The sequence below is a fragment of the Ziziphus jujuba genome, chromosome 1 (genome assembly GCF_031755915.1).
Source record: "Ziziphus jujuba cultivar Dongzao chromosome 1, ASM3175591v1".
NCBI classification, from domain to species: domain Eukaryota; kingdom Viridiplantae; phylum Streptophyta; class Magnoliopsida; order Rosales; family Rhamnaceae; genus Ziziphus; species Ziziphus jujuba.
The window spans coordinates 12,013,465-12,033,689 of record NC_083379.1 but is presented as its reverse complement, the minus strand read 5'-3'; the positions used below and the strand labels follow the sequence as shown (position 1 = coordinate 12,033,689).

The 20,225-nt window shown below is 31.1% G+C and overlaps 1 protein-coding gene across 1 annotated transcript; it reads left to right on the top strand.

The window, feature by feature from the left end:
- Positions 1-1,765: 1,765 nt before the first annotated feature.
- LOC107417769 (obg-like ATPase 1) lies at positions 1,766-15,660 on the top strand. The gene is made up of 12 exons (XM_016026414.4): positions 1,766-2,074; positions 2,515-2,682; positions 3,778-3,901; positions 4,491-4,582; positions 8,099-8,197; positions 10,144-10,257; positions 10,946-11,010; positions 11,530-11,646; positions 13,116-13,191; positions 13,874-13,966; positions 15,074-15,124; positions 15,253-15,660. Exons 1-12 carry the CDS (start codon positions 1,988-1,990, stop codon positions 15,349-15,351), a joined length of 1,185 nt encoding a protein of 394 aa, XP_015881900.2. The 5' UTR covers positions 1,766-1,987; the 3' UTR covers positions 15,352-15,660.
- The last annotated feature ends 4,565 nt before the right edge of the window (positions 15,661-20,225 follow it).

The window sequence follows — 20,225 nt, the reverse complement described above, 5'->3', positions numbered from 1 at the left end:
GAGGCTTCATAAGACTTGTAAAAGCTTCAAATTTGGATGAAAGACATTGCATTAGGGGTGAGTTTTGTGTTGTCAGGAGCTTCAAAAAATGAGCTTCAAAAATATTTTTTTTTTCTTAAGTAAAATATAATTTTCGATTTTTATGATTTAATAATTTTAAATATAGCAAAACAAATTTTTAAATACATATTTGGTTTATAGAATGGTTATTCCTATTAATATGGAAATAGCTATTTATGAAAATAAACGAAAAAATGTATTAATAATTTCTATTTATATGTTTGTCAAAAATAAAGAATCATAACCAAGTTTGGTCTTTAAAAATATAAAATTTGATTAAAATAATTAAAAAAATCAATTTTTTTATATTTATTTATGTATTTTTTAAATGTGATAAATCATCTAAATTTAAATAATTAAAAATATGGTAGATATATATTTAAAGTTTATTTAGATAAAAATATAAAAATAGTAGTTATGAACTTTTAAATATAAATAGTTATTGTTTTAAATTAAAAATTATCTATTTTCATGGAATAGCTATTCCTTTATTTAAAAATATATCAAACATAGAAAAAATTAATATTGCAAATTATCTTTTTATTTGTGCATTCATTATGCATACCAAACACATTCTAATTATTATTATTTTTTTACTGTTTTTGTAAGCATGTTGAGGAGATGCTTCGATTTACCAAATCCTACTATCATCAATGGGAAATCGCTATTTTCAATAACATAATTTAAAAAGATGCAAAAGCTATTTAAATAGCTATTGGACTGGTTGATTTTGATGTGTTGTTATAGTAAAATATATAAGGAAAAGACCTTAAATCTCTTTATAATCCGCTCACAGTTTAAAATATGTGAGTTTTACAGTTCCAAATGAATGAAAAAGTGTATAAGAACTAACAATAAATTGTTAAAATTAGTTTGAAAATGAATTTATAAAAAAAAAAAAATGTTTGAAGAACAAAATAGTAATGATAATACAGTTTATGAACCAACGATAATACGATATCATTAAATAAAATTCACAACTCTAATTAGTAAAACTTTTTCAATTTATAGAGTAAGTTTCCGCATAATTTATTTTATTACATTCATAAACAATATTTTATGTATACATTTTTTTTTTATAGAGTATGCATTTAAAAAAAAAAAAAATAGAGTACAGGATTCAAATCAAGATCATTACTTGGAAGAAAACAGTAACCAAAGCCACCAATATGTATTGATGTATAGATTATCTATTTATTATAGCATGAATATAAAGTTGCATACAATATTTGATAATTTGATGATCTTGATCAAAACTACACATATATTGAATATTTCTAAACGATATTGAAATCAATATGTTAACCATAGTTTCGTTATTATTTTCAAACAATTTAGTCTTATCTGTTTATTTTATAACAATGAAAGCAAGTCATTTTTAACATATATATTAGCTCGCATTCAAAAAATATATATTACCCCTAGGGAGATTTCCCCCCAAAAAAAAAAAAAATATATATATATAGATATATATATATATATTATGGAATGTTATACTATCTTAATTTATTATTATTATTATTATTTTAAAAAATAAAGTAAACGGATATAAAATCTAGAAATGATTGGCATAATAAAGGAAAACGTTTTAAAAAATTTACAAAATCATTATCATAAAATACATTGCCCTTTTTTTTTCTTTTTTCAAGTAATACAATCTAATTTAATTTGTTAATTAATTTTGTCTTTCTTTTTTCTTTCCGTTTGGCTCTTTATTCGAACAGGCATCGCATCCGCAGTAAACAAGTACGGAAACAGAGAGAGTCGGAGCTCCGCTTTTGGCTAACGCGTGTGCTTTCATTAGGGCTCGAACCATTGTCTATATAACCGTCTCAAGCCTCTCTGTTTCACTTTGTTTTCCTTCTCTTCAAAGCCAGCTTAAAACCACACACACACAGTCTCTCTATCTCTCTGTGGGAAACGAACAATGCCTCCAAAATCTGCTAAAGGGAAAGAAGCACCGGCTGAGCGGCCGATTCTTGGCCGATTCTCATCTCACCTCAAGATTGGGATTGTATGTCTTCTTCTTCTTCGTCTTTCTTCATTTCTTTGAATTCATTTTCATTCTTTACTGATTTGGTTCGAAACTAGGTCTTTGTACTTCGTCTGTAATTGGGACTTTGCAACTTTTAAAGGCTTTATCAACTTGCGTATTGCGTTTAAGTACTTCTTTCGCTTTAATTTGTTTGATTTATTATAAGTTAATGTGCTAACTGAGTGAAAGGATATTTAGTATAATCGAATACTATAGAGGCATAAAGAATTGGATAATTGGGAAATGATTGTTAAAGATTTTCGTTCTTTTCTGTTCATGGTGTCTAATGCAATAGATTTGTTATTATTATTGTTTTTTGGCGTGAGATTTAATGCCAATTAAATTATGCAAGTTATTCTGAACTGTCTTTTAGCAAGTTCATGGGGTTGGTAAGTTAATTGTATTTTTCCATTTTTCAGGTTGGATTGCCAAATGTTGGAAAATCTACTCTTTTTAACACACTCACCAAGTTGTCAATACCTGCGGAGAACTTCCCTTTCTGCACAATTGAGCCTAATGAGGCCCGGGTTAACATCCCCGACGAGCGCTTTGAATGGCTTTGCCAGCTGTACAAGCCAAAAAGCGAGGTTTGTTCATTACATTTCCTAGGACTTTGGTTCAGACGTCTTGCAGAGAGATGCGACTGCTTTAGACATTACTTAGGTGTACTGTTCATAGCTCGACTTGGATAGCCTATTTGACTTCTTAGGACAGTCTTTTTTCCATCTGCGTTGCTTATTTGGTTTGAAAATAGTAAATATATTTACTGCCTTTCTGCGATTGCAGAATAAAAGCTTCCGAAAAACCCAAAGCACCGACTCAGTTTTATTTTAGATGCAAATTTTAACATATTTTTGTTCATACGTAACTAACAGAAATATAATTGGAAAGATTCCATGCTACATGCAGGATAAAATATTTTTTAAAGGTGGGTGTATTCTAGCATCATTTTTTTTTTTTTTTTCTATGAGCTCTTAGGGAACCTTTTAAGAAATTGTTGTGGTGATACTACAGTCTAAAATATACATCATTATTGCCATGAGTTTGCTTCCTACAACTTGATAATGATATGTGTTGGGGATAAATAAATAAATAAATAATGAAAAAGGTGAAAATAAAGCGTTGAAGTATAGATTTTATGAATCCTACGGCTGTAAGCCACTTTCCTCTAAATTTTGGGATTTTAAATTTAGTTATATTTTGAAGTTCCCAATGGTCATATGTAATGGAAGTTCTCTTCTCTTGTAAGTATATGTCCATGTGTGGGATGCACATTCACATCTTATCAAGTTTTTGTGCACTTCAGTGGTGCGCCATTGAAATTTTTATGTTTTTCTGTTTATGGTTTTGAATTTTATGGTTTATTGTTTCATTGTTTGTGGAAGAAGCTCCTCTGTTAAATGCTTCTTGTGTATTTGAGTGGTTTTCAATTGGCATTTTTTAATGAGTTTGCATATTAAAAGCTTTAAATTGTATGCAATTGTAACAAATAAACTGCAAATTATCTCAAGTTAAAAGTTCTGAAAAGTCCTTTTTGTTTTTCCTTCAGTGCCTAAATTATTCATTATTATTATTTTTTCATCCAAAAGTTCATTATCATGTGCTATGTTTAATAGTTATAATGCTTTGTTTTTCTTGAAGTTGGTCTATTCTTACATTTTTCTATTAACATTGAGTTTCAGATCCCAGCATTTTTGGAAATTCATGATATAGCTGGACTTGTTCGAGGTGCCCATGAAGGACAAGGCCTGGGCAACAGTTTTTTGTCTCATATCCGTGCAGTTGATGGCATTTTTCATGTTTTACGTAAGATTCATATAATCTAAGTGCAATACATGGTTGCATGTTGCTACTTTTGCAAGATGTACTTCTCTGGTGATGACCAAGTTTATGAATACATGTTTGAATTACTATTATGAGAAATCAAAATTATCATATAGCTCTTTGTGTATGTTAATTTCTGGCTTCATGTAAGCTTTGTTGACTTTGTTTATTCTTATGCTACATCCTGTCGAAGCTATAGAACAGTGTTCTTTCTTGTGTGGGGTTGTCAGTTGAGCACTTCTGAAAAAATTAACACTTTAATGCTAGATTTAGCACCCCTTGAATTGTAAGCTACCTAGTAGAGAGCACTTCTCTTAATTGTTTGCAGTTTTTATGTTGTCCAATGTATTTTGACCAGTTTTTTGCTTACCTGCTCTATGACTATCAATAGATAACAATAGTAATAAATATTCTTGCATATGTACTCAAGGCAGTTCAAACAGTTTGAGTTGTATTCTTCAGTGTAGCAATCACATTGGTAGTTGGTTGAAGAGGTACTACTTGTTTTTCCTTTATGACGTAAAATGTACAGTTAATGTGTGCAATGTTTTCCTTTAATCAATTCTTGTAGGTGCATTTGAAGATCCAGATATTATCCATGTTGATGACTCAGTGGATCCTGTGAGGGATTTAGAGGTTATAAGTTCAGAATTGCGTCTCAAGGTGTGTTTTTCTTGTATCTAGAATCCTGGGAATAGCTACCTTTTTTTTATTTTTTTATTTTTATTTTTATGTCCCCCCCCTCTCTCTCTCTCTCTCCTTTTTGGGGTCATTACAGTTGTTGGCCTCTTTAGACTCTATGGGCTTCAATAAAAAAAATAAAAAAAAAAATAAAATTTCAAGCATATTCCTTTTACCAGCTTTGTCCATGTTGGAAAGTTGTGTCGTAGAATTTTTTAGTTTCTTGTTTTGTTATGTAAAGGAGTTTCCCAAATTTTGAAACTTTTTTTAATTCTCCTTTGATTCAATTATGGTCTTACTCAAAAGCGTATCTAATTTGAGAGGTTATTATATATTCATCTTTTTCTATAGACATTTAAAATTGTTGCTGACTGTTGGACAAGGTATTGTTGGTAATGATTTTATATAATGTTCTCGTTTGCGAGTGGGTTAGGTAGAAGCCTTTAAGTCTTGTACATGGGATCTTAAACAGTACCTGCAATGGCTGCATTTATTTTCTATTAAATTATCCACGAAAGTAGGGTATAATTCTACGGCCTTGATGTTATCGCACAATTATTCCATAAGTTTGGTGTGCATCCATACTATCATGGTTTCAGAGACCATGTTATATTCAATTAGAAAGGAAAGGGCTCAAAGCTGATACTATCTAAAATTTGCTTGAATTCCCCTTTCTCAGATTATAGGGAAAACCCAATAGAAAAAGTATGGTCTATAATTTAATTTTCATTCTTGGGGTTATTTGAATAGTTGATCTTGTTTTAGGATGTTACAGAAGTTTATTGGCATCCTTGATATGCCCTGTTGCCTTTGCTGATCACATAAGTTTGTGCACGTAGGTTTTGAATCTGCCTTATGTTTAGTACAGATGCATAGACCATGGCTTTTCCTTAGAAAAATGGAATGAGGTACATTTTTCTAAATAACTATGTATTTTCAAATACTCCTTTCTATAGATTATGAATAATGCTAGAGGCATCAACAAGTCTACCTAGATATTTACCTAGTAATGAAGTGTCATTGTTTGATTGGCTTATATTTCGTTGTACTTATCCCATGAAGGGTTCACTTCTCCATATTTAGTCTATATAAATTTTTCAACCAATAAAATAATAACATGTCATCTTGCCACCGCATCATCTTGGTAAACATCTTGATGGACTTCTTGGTACCCCTAGCATTACTCATGTATTATTCTGCTGCATGTGTTCTATGGAAAGAAAGATTATGGTGGTTGAATATGATGACTAAAATGTATAAGTAAATTTGGAAACAAGAAAACACAGTGGCTGAGAGAAGTTAGGAACCTTAGGAGAAATTAAGAAAGATAGAAGCATTTGAATGGTAAATCTCCTTAGAAAGCGTGCAAGTTTGACGTGCATTGTTTCACTGCATGACAATTTTCAGGCCTCAGGTATTTATAAGATGATTAAAATTTTTGTGCAAAGGAGTTTATAGCTCAGGTTGAAATTTGAAACAGTGTTTCAGCTTAGGGATCACAGCAGAACAAAATTGGCTTGTTATAATAGTATAGAGTTGTAAATATGCTAAAAGTATCTGTTCTGTGCACACTGGTTTTATGGACATTTTTGTTTTAAATATTAAAGAAGATTTTTCGATTCGTCAACCCAGTAAAAATGAAATAAGTGAATACAATGATTTATTGTATATTCTCATCCAAAAATGTGCCTGCTTCTATTTGAAACTAGTAAATCAGTATGATTGTGCCCTGCAATTATGAGTAATATGAAATTCATAAGATTATTGTGCAATTGATATAAATATATTTTATATGGTGGACAAGTTAGTTGCTTCTAAAAGATTTTATGATATTGTTACTAAAACAGGGTGTTATTAGCAGTGTTCTAAAAGGCGGGAAAAGCTGCCATCTAGGCGTGTTTAGACGTGATGCTTTTAGATAGTGCCCCGCATATCAGCAAGGCTTAGAAAAAAATGGTCAATGCTGTGTTGACCGCCTAATGCGCGCCTAGGCGCTAAAAGGCGTGAGCCTTTTGTTCAAAGTTTTTTTTTTTTTTTAATTATTTTTTAAAAATGTTAAAAAACAATTCATAAGACATTAATATATATATATATATATATATATATTGTTAAAAAATTGGAACTTTTTTTAAGATGAAGTTTTTTTTTTTCTTAAACAAAAAAAAAAAAAAAACAAAAAAATGAAAACGTAATGTATAAAGATTAAGGAATTAGAGAGAAAATTTAACCAAAAAAAAGAAAAAAGAAAAAAAAAATGAAATTAAACAAGAGTTAGATTATGGTAATAGCTAAAATATGTATTAATCTAGGAATTATTAGGTATTTGTAGGCTTGTAATATATATTTTTTGAAACTAATATGTTGTTAGAAAATTGGAAAACATGAATTTTCATAAATCTATTATGATCAATTACATGCTAATTCATGTTTCTTGCACATACAAAGGTAATATAGATTTATATATATTTTGACATTTAAAATATGAATTATTTTATTTATTTAGTAACTTTATAATAATTAAAATAATAATATAATTGTGAAATGCCTTTTAAAGCCTAGGTATGCCTAGGCTCGTAAGGCTTAAGGCTTGACCTTACCGCTTTGCGACGCCTTACGCTTGTTTGAACACTGGTTATTAGTAACATATGCAACATTTATTCCAAAAAAATTTCCATGATGAAGGGGTGTAGGATTTAAATGCTCTAATGATTTATAGCAGCAATGTGGCTTGGTGGTCGAACCTGTTAATGTTGTTAGTGCGACAATAGTACCATGTAGCAAATTGATTGTTTTACAAGTGGGGGAAAAAAAAAGGTTCTGGAACTGGAGCTTCTCTCTTGGTTGTGGCATTGCTCTAATGATGATGATGGCGCACCTTAAGCAATGGCTGGTTATGGTGTTGGATTCATGTGTCAGTGTGAGTGTAGGTATTTAGGATAAAAGTGGTGGAAGAAGTGGCTGTTTTCAAAATATTCTGCCACTTGCATATTTTTGGGAGGCCATTTCTTTTTTGATCTCTTTGCTTCTTGCTGGTGATATGTATTTACATAGGAGTGGAAACTTGATTTTTAAATTCTATTTTATTGAAATGTGTAAACTTCTGCCACAAGAATCAGGCAATCGAGCATCACAATTCACAAGAGTATTTGTCACATCTTTATCAAGTGCTAGGCTTGTTAGCTTATTGGTTAATATCATCTAGTGTGGTATACATGAAAATTTCCTTTTAATTATAACTTATAGTGATCTTTATATATTGATTGCTATTATCTGGATATTCCCATTTACTCTTTGTGATCTTTTAGCAACATTATGATTTATGATTCTATCTGCGTGTCTACTCTTGATTTACATCTTGCAGCTCTATTGGAATGTGTCTATGTTTCTTCCCAAGTTTCATTATCTTGCTATTTTATTAGTTTCAGGAATTTTATGTTTAAAGTTACCAATCGAAGATATGTTTAATATCTTGCTTTCTCTTCTGCTTCTCATTTCTAGGATATTGAGTTCATGGAAAAGAAGATAGAAGATCTTGAAAAGAGCATGAAAAGGAGCAATGACAAGCAGCTCAAAATTGAGCATGAATGCTGCCAAAAGGTATACATTCAAATTTATATAATTAAATCCTTTTATTTGCAACCTTCTTTGTATATATATGGTCATGTCTTTTGTCTGCAATTTTTCAAATACTGTTTTACTCCCCCATTTAAGTGGCTGAAGTATTAGGTTGTTATCTCACCCCTGTTATTGATGTTTGTTGCTGTTAAGAATCTAAACCTAAACATACATAACACAACACAATAATTTAAGAAATGAGGATTAATATAATTTGAACATGGAGACCAATTGGAAAGTTCAGCTCTAATATCATGTTAAGTTTGCATCAATTCCAAAAGCCTAAGTTGATAGGAAGTGTACTAGTTATTTATACCAAGCTAACCTGACACGACACACTTAACTCTCCTTATGCATGGTGGTGTAATTTCATCAAATGATAGACAAAATGTGGGCCTTATGCATGATAACAGAATAAGGCCAGACAGACATACATCTCTCGTACCATGTTAACATAATACGCTAGACACTCTTGCTTAGCGTAATCTAAATAATAGGGCCCTCCCAATGAAAGGACAAAAAGCAGGCTGTAAATGTGCAACATAACAAATTATGAGCAATAAAAGTTAACAGGATATAAGCACAAGATCAATTAAACCATTTGCTTTGAATCCATGTCAAGTTACCATCCATGCACCTAAGGGGGTGGAGCAAATGGAAGGAAGCCGACATTCCCATCACCTTGTGGGTCCTAGGTTGTGGGTTCGATTCCTGATAAGCCCCATTTGTGCCCCGTGGTGTACTCCATCATGCTCAAATTGCAGAGGGGGAAGGGGGCTACAAAGGCTTCATTGTGTCTCGTCCTGACCCCAATGAGGTTGTAAGGCAGGCTTGACAATGGTATGCCGACCCAAGTAGCTCTTAGGCAGATGAATCTCACCAGGAGGTCTATTTTTTACTTCTATTTTTATTATTATTATTTTTTATATAAAAAAATGTCTAGTTACCATCCAAAAGCTTATATCTATAGGATGTAGACCCAGCTATATGCATATTAAGCTAACACAATATCTTTATTTAACATAATTTAAAATTAGGAGTTCATAAGGTGTATATTAATCTTGTATTTAATGATGTGCAGCAGTCATGTTACGTGTATTTCAGATATATTGCCAATGATTGTATTTTTCAAGCAGCTATAAATCTTAGGATATTTCCATTTGCCGATAGGGAACTACTTATATCATATGTGTATTATGCAAATATCATTTCAGGATATTTGCAAGCTGAAGCAACAATTAAATACCTGTGTATATTTGCATCTGATTACCGCTTAGCATATATATATATATATATATTTTTTTTTTTTTCACTCTTTGTGGCAATATTTTTGAGAATAAAATTTGGTTACTTGTGTGTGGTACCAAGAAACTGTGCGTTTTTTATTATTATTTTCCTGACAAACTGATATGCATTACATGGTTCTCCGTCCAAGCCTTTCCTAATACTGTTCAGTTCACTTTTCCTATGAGTGTAGATACGTTTTCAAAACTTAGCGACAAGAGGACATATTCAGTATGCTAGAACTGCTATAAAAGAATAGTTATTCGTCTAACTAATGGGGTAAACAAGAAGCGCTTGTTACCCTGGTCATTATGTGGATATGATAAGATGTTGTGGACTTTTTAATACCAAAAAAGAGTGTAATAAGAAGCAAAAATGAGTGAAAAATTACAAATCAGGTAAGCAAAAACTGGAGTCCAAAAGGAAGCAGCCCCAATGATGCAGAAATTGCAATTCAGAGCTGCTTGGCCTTATTCAAGCAGTTATTTTCTAGCTTTTGCATAAAACTTACAAAATTTTACTTGATTGCTGATGTGTGCTTATTCTATTGTCTCATACTATTTTCTTGTGTTTAAAATTGTGATCTAGCATGCTTGAATCTGAGGTATGCTATGTATATTAAAAAAATGGTGGTGAATTTACAGGTCAAGGCATGGCTTGAGGATGAAAAAGATGTCCGTCTAGGGGACTGGAAAGCTGCTGATATTGAAATCTTGAATACTTTCCAATTGCTAACTGCCAAGCCCGTTGTTTACTTGGTTTGTTTCCATTGTCCAAACAACATCCTTTGTAGCTCTGTAATATGTTAGGAATACCTGTTGCATTTTGTGTCTGTGTTCTGCAGTAAATATATTTATGGTTCATTTTTCATGCAATCACTTGTTCATTTCTCTCTGAAAAGATTGATGCTTTTGTTAGTTTGTTGATGGTGTTTTCCTTCACTCCATAACATGAAAAAGAAAAACCATTCTTATTTTTTGCCACCTGTATTCTTTTTTGCAAAAGCATTAATATTATATTTGATTTTGAACTGTAAGAAAACAGTGTATTTCTGGAGACCTACACCAAGGCATCTGGATAAGATGCTTAGGCACTTAAAAATAAAGAGAAAGAATATTAATCTTGTTTTTCACTGACTAGTCAGACTATAATTATTATGCATCCATTTTGTTATCATATAATTGAATGGAAATAAGGTGAGAAAATCTGTGTGGTCCTCATATATATAAAAGAAAAAACCTATATACCAGATTTGCCCGTATTATGGCTTCTAGATTTTCTTTTAGAGGACAATAACTTCTGGGAAATCTAGAAATGTTTTTGTGGCTATGTCTTTCTATTTTTTATGCTCATTACTTTGGTCAGTTAAATAAGTTTTTCATTTGATGCCATTTAATATTTTGGTGAGCATTTTGATTGTATATTTTAATACGCATTTACCCACAGGTAAACATGAATGAGAAAGATTATCAAAGAAAAAAGAACAAGTTTCTGCCAAAGATTCATGCCTGGTAAGACCAGCTTTAAAAACATGTGTATGTTCTATCATATTCTGTGTTGTGCATGAGCATGTATGTATATCTGTGTGTCTACCAGCAATCATGTCTTACTTTTGTCTGTATGCTTCACAAACTGTGTTGTCCAACAATTTTACATGCCATTCTTTTCTCTAAGAACCCATATGTATGGTAATGTGCTACCAGCCTACCAGTTTAAAGCACTGGGTGCCTACAATTTTAATCTCTTGTTTGAATACTGCCAGTATTCCCGTTCAACAATACTGATTTCCTATTGAGCCAAACTCATGTTTTTTTATTCTTGAAAATTCCAAGTAAGCCTTTTAAAGGGAGTTTCACTTTTTCCAAAATCTGCCAAATGAATTTCTTATAAAAGAAAGCATGTTGTGTTCACATCTAGCCTGTTCTCTCGTGCTTATGTTACTTTCTGTATGTTTATTTGATTAGCATTTGAAGCATGTTTGCTTGTTAGAAAATATGATGGTCAATGGTCATTGTCCTTCCATTTTGTAGGGTGCAGGAACATGGGGCTGAACCTATAATTCCTTTCAGCTGTGTCTTAGAAAGGAATCTTGCTGATATGCCTCCAGATGATGCTGCAAAGTATTGTGAGGAGAACAAGGTACAAAGGTTAGTTCATCCTATGCAAATGGCATGCCAATTAGGAACAAATAACTGCTAAATGCAGTTTTTTTCTTTTTTCTCAAACGATAAAATTGAATGATATTTTATTGGCTTTGTTTCCCTTTTTTTTTTTTTTTTTCCCATTCATTTTATGTCAGGTAAAAATACATTGTAGTTTAAGTTTGTCATATAAAGGATTTCTTATCCGGTTGAAAAGCTGTATTATTCTGTTTCATTTATTGCAGCTGTGTTTCTTATACTTATCCCTATATACACATATGCATGCACATAAATACAACCTTACATATATGCATGTGCAGTTTTGACGTTCGATATGGTAAGAATTTCATTAGCAACTTATGCAGAGGGAGCCATGTCAACTGCCATTACCATATAGGGAAAAAAAATTTAATCAATTTAAAAAAAAAAAAAAAAACAATTTAAAAAAATTTTAATCAATTTTATAAAGGTTTAATCAACCACTAATAATTATTGCTAGTGGGATCGCACACAGATTTTATGGGTTGTACTTTCCAATTTAGGTTCTACTTAAAAAAAACATAACAAATATTTAAATGATGTGTCATTATTTGGATGAGGTGGACAGCCATATAGGATTCCCTCTCCATAAGATCGTCATGAAGTCCTCACCATATGAAATCCCTATGGGGGTGTCTGTGTTACAGGACTTTGGATTAGATGGACTATTGGAAATCTTATCCAATCATGTTAAGCTAAATTTAAAATACTCCAATTTGATTGGTCTGAACTTAAAATAGTCCAATCCAATTGGCCCAATATGTATATTTTTGACACATAGACATTTATATATTGTTGCTTTGCATGTCCTTGCCCAGTGACTCTTGAGAATTTGACTTGTTTTCCACACTTCTGTTAGATTCAGACTGTCTGCTTTACCTATTAGGGTAACATGTCTGCCCTATAGTGGGGAGTCACAAAATTGCTGGTATCCAATCTTGCTCTACAAAGGACTTACAAAATGACTTCTTTCATCTTTATCTGATATCCTTTGCATACAGATAAAAGTTCACATGTTGGCTTTTTGTGTGCCATAGAAACTTTTAGTTTACCATCTGACAGTTTAAATTTTACACATCAATCTTGTTCCATCTCATTATCAAAGGCCTTGGCTTATAACAAGTTATGGTTGGTATGAAATGCATGGATCAAATTGCGAAGCTGATCATCCCTGCCTTTTCAGAAGCTTAAATTACTTGTACCATGTACCTGGTTTGGCTGACAAATTACTTGCGACGTGGAATCTTAAATGTCCCTACTTTCTGGATATATAGGTTAATGGATTGGTTTAACAAGCTTTGTAAACCCAATACTTCATTGACTCATTTGTATATTTTCTCTTGTTGCCTACCCTTTATTGGCATAGATTATTAGACTTAGAAGAAAACAATAATAGATCTGTATACAATATGTTAACTTTGATCTATCTGCTGCAGTGCCCTTCCAAAGATTATAAAGACAGGATTTTCAGCGATTAATCTCATATACTTTTTTACAGCTGGCCCCGATGAGGTAAAATATCGACAGTTCTCTTATTATAGTTTTGCCTTTTTTTCCTCTAGGGCAGTTTTCTTCAAGCTTTGGTTGGAAGTTCTTGCCAAATATATCAGTTGTTGCTTTTTATTCACTTATATTGCTTTTGATAATATCATCTCCGATTTTGAACCAATATCCCTTTCCCATAGTGTTTTATTATACTCTTTGTGAGATTACCTAACTTTTTGTTGCTTCCAACTTCTGTGGACACTTGTTTTATTGATTTAATGTTCCATTTCAATCCACTCCCTCATATGTTCACTTGTGAAAATTGGTTTCCTATACTTGTCTTTGGTGCTCGTGCTTTCCCTGGGAAGTGAGTGAACCAGAGTTACATAATTGTCATGCATGGTTTGAGAGCCTTTGTGTTTTCTCAAGCTTCATTTTCTTTAACTTCAGAATTGTTAATTGGTTTGTAGATTCCTGTCACCTAGGTACCTGTACACTAATTAGCTTGGAAGCTTCCTTTTTATGAAAGTTATGTTGCGGTGTCTTCCATGCTTTCTGCTGTAATTTGAGTCTGCTTTTCCATGTGCTTGATAAACGTCCTTATTTTTCAGACTGCAATAGCAATTTTTTTTTATCCTAGCCAGATGTTTTTAACCTTCCCTTTGATGATTAGTGGCTCAAAAGTGTCCTAATAATTTGCCTTTTGCAGGTCAAATGCTGGCAGATTAGACGACAGACAAAGGCTCCCCAAGCTGCAGGGACCATCCATACTGATTTCGAAAGAGGGTTCATTTGTGCTGAGGTTGTTCCTTGCTCCTATTTCATACTTGTGTGGCAATTATCTTCTTTAGTATTATTTTCGTTTAAGAAATATTTCTTCATCTATCATTTTACAAGTTCTTATTTCACTGTCTCTTCCTTTACAAAGTAGTACCCAAAAAGAAAAAAGAGAAAAAGGCTAAAAGTTTTACATATGGATGCATCTCAAAAGTAATGCTTATAAGAAATGGCTCTCTCTCTCCCAATTTCTCTTTTCCTATATAGTAGTTTAAGAGGTCAATGAGAAACCAATTATATTATAACCATATTCGCCAAAAATTATTTGCATATTTGTGTATGTTTTCCAATGAGGTGGCTGAAAGTGAAACAGTTAAATTGCTAGTATTATGATGGTCTGATTGCTGCTGTTTGGTTGAAATCTCTTTCCATGTGTGTGACCATCAGGATCAGCCCATCCTCTCTGCTGTCATCACTCTACTACCGTTGCTGCCTTGAAACCTTGCCATTGTTTTATTTTATGGTCCCCCAAACCTTACTTCTCTTCATGAAATTTTTTTTTTTCTTTTTCCCCCTCTCTATATAAATATGAAACTTAAAAAAAATAAAAGTTCACAAGGTAACCTATGATGGTTTGGTGAAGCAATTAAGTACTGAGAAAGTGGAAAACACTTAAAAGTGTGATTTTGATATTAAGCATAAATAACCATAATTTGACCTATAAAATAAGTGTTTGATTTGATATATTTTATTTTCGAGGACACATGTTTAAGTGTGTGGCGCAATGCCTTTAAAACTTATTTACTAATGTTGAGTGCTTAAGAATTCAATTACTGTTAATGTCCCAATGTTTATGTAGTGCATTTAATTCATTCCAAAATCTCACACATTACCTATCCGTGATAATATTTACTGTGGATAATTTTGTATATGCCCCAATGTTTATATAGTGCATTTACTTCATTCCAAAATCTCACACATTACCTATCCGTGATAATATTTACCATGGATAATCTTGTATATTTTTAACTTTTACTTGTTTAGATATATTGTATATGTTTTGACTTTTTTTTTTAGTTTTAATCGGATTTGGAGCACAAAAGTTACTTGGGTCTTCTGATCATGTATGCAGGTCATGAAATTTGACGATCTCAAGGAACTTGGTTCTGAATCTGCTGTTAAGGTATTTTTTATTTCATGAGTAATAGCATAGACCTACTACTATTAGTAATAATATTAGGGATTTGCCTGATTCTCTGTTTTTTGGGTCAAACTTGAATTTAAGTTATAACCATTGTTGTTTTCTCAAAGGCTGCTGGGAAGTACAAACAGGAGGGGAAGACATATGTGGTCCAAGATGGAGACATTATATTTTTCAAGTTTAATGTTTCTGGCGGCGGGAAGAAATGAGGCGAAAATCCCCGGTTGGATGCACAAGTTAAATTAGTTCTAAATATGGGATATCAATAGTTATTTCGGTTTTATTATTGGGAAAGTGAAAATGATACATGAAATAGGTTGTATCATGGTTATGCAGTTTTATGGATGATTTTGTTCATCAAGTATTATACTGAAGTTGATACACACTGCAAATGAATTGTACTTCCAGCAGGGAGTTGAACATGCATTGTTCAGCTGCGGCCTACGAGTTCTCCATGAAGCATCAGTTACTGAATTTGATTATTCTGAATTACAATTTTGAAGCCCTTTAAATCTTTATGTGTAAATTGTTATTGACGAAGTGTCCTACTGAGCTGCGAAGTCGTAGGTTCATGTAATAGAGGTCAACTAACAAAGTTTACAAGATTGCAATTATGGCAGCATATTGTGCAACTTAGATTGTCTAAATGCTTAAAATCAATTTTAAAAGATAAAAGCAATTTTCTGAAAAAGGAAAAAAGGAAATTCTTCTCGTGTTTGACAGCAAAAATATGAAAATGTTGTTCTTTGATAACTACCTATTTGGTGAACGGTGATTCTCTAAAGAAGATTAATGATTTTAAGAAAATATTTCTCTAGAGAAGGAAGTGATCTTTACGTGATAATTTTCAAAGGGGCTTTTGTATGCATGGCTAATCTCGAAGAATATCATCTGATCCGTTTACATCTCAATTTTCATTCATTCCGCTTAGTGTTATACATGTGAACAATGTAGTACTAACGTTACGATTTTGGTAGACTATATTAGATGATGGAATGAAATGGGTATTCTTTATTTTTACGTTTGGTTAAATATTTTAATAAGGTTTATAATATTTCTAAGGATTAATAATTTTTTATATTTAAGCAATTATTATTCTTTTTAAAAACTATGGGAATACATATTCCATATGTTTACGTGAATAAAAATATTTTTTCATCTTTTATTTATCTTTTTCCTTCTTTTGTATCAGGAGCCTTAATCATTTTTCTTTTTTTGGGTTGCCTTAATCGGTTTCCTTTCCTTCCCCCACACCACCCCACCCCCCCCCCCCCCCCCCCCCCCCCCCCCCCCCCCCAACTCTTCTATTTTATTCATCTTTTATATAAGTTGGCCTTAATCTTTTTACTTTCTTTCTTTTATTTTCCTTGATCAATTTTGTTTTGTTTTTTTCACCTCGTATATTAGTTTCAAAATTAACAGAGCCTTATATGTTTGAAGAAGTTTGACAAGGGTAGAATTTTGTGATTATATACAGAGTTAATGGCTTTATTTTTAATCTATAAGAAACTCTTTTAGAGATGTGGAGATTGAGAGGGAAATATCTTTTCCTTTTATTTTAATTTTAATTTTTTCTATTCAAGGTTTTAATTATTTGTTGCAGCCAAACTTGTAAATAAGAATAGCAAATCCATTTTGTAATTTTATTATTGGAAATAACTAATCCCGTGAATAGTGAATTTATTTATCAAACGTCAAAAATCTTAAATGCAAAAGTAAACACGTCTATGTGTTATAATATAAAAATGTTTTTCGTTTGTATCGTACTTTGTATATGCAATTATGATCTTCCTAAATATATATTTAATGTGATAAATTATTCATAATTTTATGCACTATTCTGACAATAGAAAATATCTACTATTTTTTAAATGAAATGTATATTCAATCCAAACAACTTGGTAATTTTTCAAACAAATAATAGTAACTTTTCTCTTTTTTCTTCTTTCTTTTTTATTTTTTACTTTTCTGATATTGAAGATGGTGGATTTGAATTCAGCCATTGTCCAAGGAAAAATGAAAAGCTTGCACCAATAAGGAAAATGAAAGAGCAACTGACTAATAAATGTGGTAAAATAATTAAGTTTGTTGGTCAATCAAATCCTAAATTATACAAATTTAGTTGGTTGCACGTCGTCATGGGATCAGATTGCTGTAACCGACTTTGTTTTCTAGTAATAAAGTTTTTATGTTTTTCTAAAGACACCAAGGAAAAATGGCTGATTTCAAAATCATTTACAAAATTTTCAACACCATTAACCCAATAAACGAGGCAATAAGCAATTGCTGTCCCTCGTAGTCGTCCTGGGTGTGAATTACATTTGTCACATCAACATCTAGTGGGGTTTGCATCGCATTTTCTGCTTAATTCTTCTCTACACAAGCTTTTAAATACTTTTTTTTTCCAAGAGAGAGAGAGAGAGAGAGAGAAGAAAAGCTGAAAACATTTATAACAAACGCATCGCTACCCAAATGAAAACATAATCATATCAAATTAAGCAGCAAGAGGAAGGCTTGTTGCTGGAGCACTCATTGCCTCTATTTGTATCTATATATGCAGTAAGACTTAAAAATGATTTTAGGGTAATTGAGACGTTTTTGTCCGAATTGAGCATGCTTTAGCATAACCTCTTTTTTTTTTTTTTTTTTTTTTTTGTATTTTGATCTCTGAAATTGAATTTTATTTGAAAAATAATCCTTTAAATGTCAAAATATAATTAAGTAAAAATTCAAATTTAAAGATGAAAATGTTAAAAATTTAAATTTTATGTCTAAAGTGTCAAAACATATTCAATTTAGAAAGAAATGCATTGATTATCCGTCATTCTATTATCACTAATAGATATAAGAGAATTTCTATGCATATACTTACGCTTTGCTGGCTCAACTAAGAGCATTATTCAATTTGAGATTTTTTTTTATTTTTTTATTTTTGGTGTCCTTATCGAGGTATCAATTACATTCCTTTTTGGCTCCATTTTGATAAAGGCTGTCATTTCTTTATGTCATTTTATTCCAATTAATGATAAAATCTCAAATTCCTAACAAGAATCTAATATGGATTCTTAACCGCGGAGTTGTATTGGGTAGGTTTTCTACGACAGTGTCATGAGGAGCCAATGTGACAATCTAAGTCTCTCCTCCCAAACCCACTTTATAATTATGATGTGGTTGCTTGAGAAGTTATCCATTTTCTGTTAGAAATTAGGAAGTTTGTCCTGTAATATAACAAACTGAAAAGTAAAAGGTCATACAAAACAAAAGGGTAATAATAAAAGATATTAAATCTACATTTTAATGCTCTCTTTAGTTTAAACTCCATTTCAGTTGAGGTTTTGGGAAAAAAAGAGATATTCTTTTAATCAAGGCCCTCCCCATCGCAATTAGTTTCAATTAAGGACAACTGATAGCTGAAATTAACTAGAGTAGCCCAAATATGAAAATAGATTTTCTATGTTACTAAAATTTCTATTTATTTTTTTTTAATTGAAGGCAGAATGATTTAAATACGGATTATTATTTGAAAAAATAATAACTTTCGTAATTAGATTGTTACTAAAGCAACTTCTATGTTATGTTATTGATTAAATACAATTTAGTTATTAAAAAAGATAAATAAAAGAAATAAAAAAAAAAACTAAATTCACTTTAATATCTGGATATTTCAATTAGTTTTGATTTATACCCTTTATTTTCAAATATTTTTCGCTTCCTTGAGCATCGTTGGAGATTTTATGGCCTGAAGCTTCCAAAGTGTGTATTTCCTTCAAGTTCGACCTTGTTATTAGGCTTGTTAGATCAAATTGTTTTTAATTGAAAAAATCAGAGCCTTAAATCCGGTGAAGAAAATTTGAGAGCCAATTGGTTCAAAATATTTGAGAGACTGATATGTATTAAACTCCGTATTTAATTACTAAAACTTCATTTTCCTATCATGATTTTTTTTTTTTCTATAAAATTCATTTTCCTATCATGATTAAAAATAAATAAATATTAAATACATGCTTTTTATAAAACTTATCGTTTTCTATTTAATTTCATCTATCATCTTCTTCTTTTTATTTTATTTATTTTTTTATATTGTCTTCTTTTTTATTCAATAATTTTATGTCAAAATCAATATACACTTTTTGTTAGTTTGAAGCCAACAGATCACCATTGTTTTTGGAGAAAGACATACTTGAAATTTTTATTAATTCTTTGTATGTAAAAGATGGGTGAAACTTATGTGAATTTTATTTTACTACTAAAAATGAGTAATAAAAATGCTTATATATATATATATATATATACAGTTTTTAATTATGTCGACTTAGATAATATTATACTAAGAGTATGCAAAATCAACTTTTTAAATTTCGTTTTAAAAATAGACTTAGATTAATTAAACAAGTAAAAATAATTTCATTGTAATTAAAACTTTAACATAATAATATTGGATTGAACTAATAAGAAACTTGTAGTATATTAACAACTGACAGTGCTTAGACAGTGACACTAACCTTCCTGAAACTGCCACAAAATCCATATGTAAATATTAATTTATAATTCATTACCCAAAAAAAAAAAAAATTTAAATTAAATAGGCACTCTCAATATTTCCATTTTGGTAAAGCTCTTTCAATTTAAATTTGTAGAGGACAAAAGAATATTGAATTTTATAAATTTTTTTAGTTGTGTATATGGTGAAAAGTGCAAGGAGAAAAAGACCAAAATGTAATATTCTTCTTGAAGCATGTGTCACTACAATCCAAGCCATCCCCATACCATACTTGTGAAAACGATACTTGTTACAGTCTACTAATAAATCTGAACCCTTTTTCTTTTTTTTCTTTTTTTAAGCTAAAATCATCTACAGCTCTCTATTCTTTTCTTTTTATTTATTTATTTTTTAAAACAATGATCCACAAATGCATAAAAAATATATATGTATATATATATATATATATATACATAGTATCAAATGAATAATTAAGTTAAAATGAACCTAAAGTTGGTATGGATCCGACCTTTCTCATCAAACCCAAATAATGCACCGACATTAGAATCCTGATTGGTATGCATTGTCCCAATTCTAACACCA

What these genes read in the sequence shown, in the direction of transcription:
- LOC107417769 (XM_016026414.4), top strand. Translation starts at nt 1,988, where the DNA reads ATGCCTCCAAAATCTGCTAAAGGGAAAGAAGCACCGGCTGAGCGGCCG. An exon ending in TGTACAAGCCAAAAAGCGAG is followed by an intron (nt 2,683 to 3,777) that starts GTTTGTTCATTA and finishes ATTGAGTTTCAG; the next exon opens with ATCCCAGCATTTTTGGAAAT. An exon ending in TGGCATTTTTCATGTTTTAC is followed by an intron (nt 3,902 to 4,490) that starts GTAAGATTCATA and finishes CAATTCTTGTAG; the next exon opens with GTGCATTTGAAGATCCAGAT.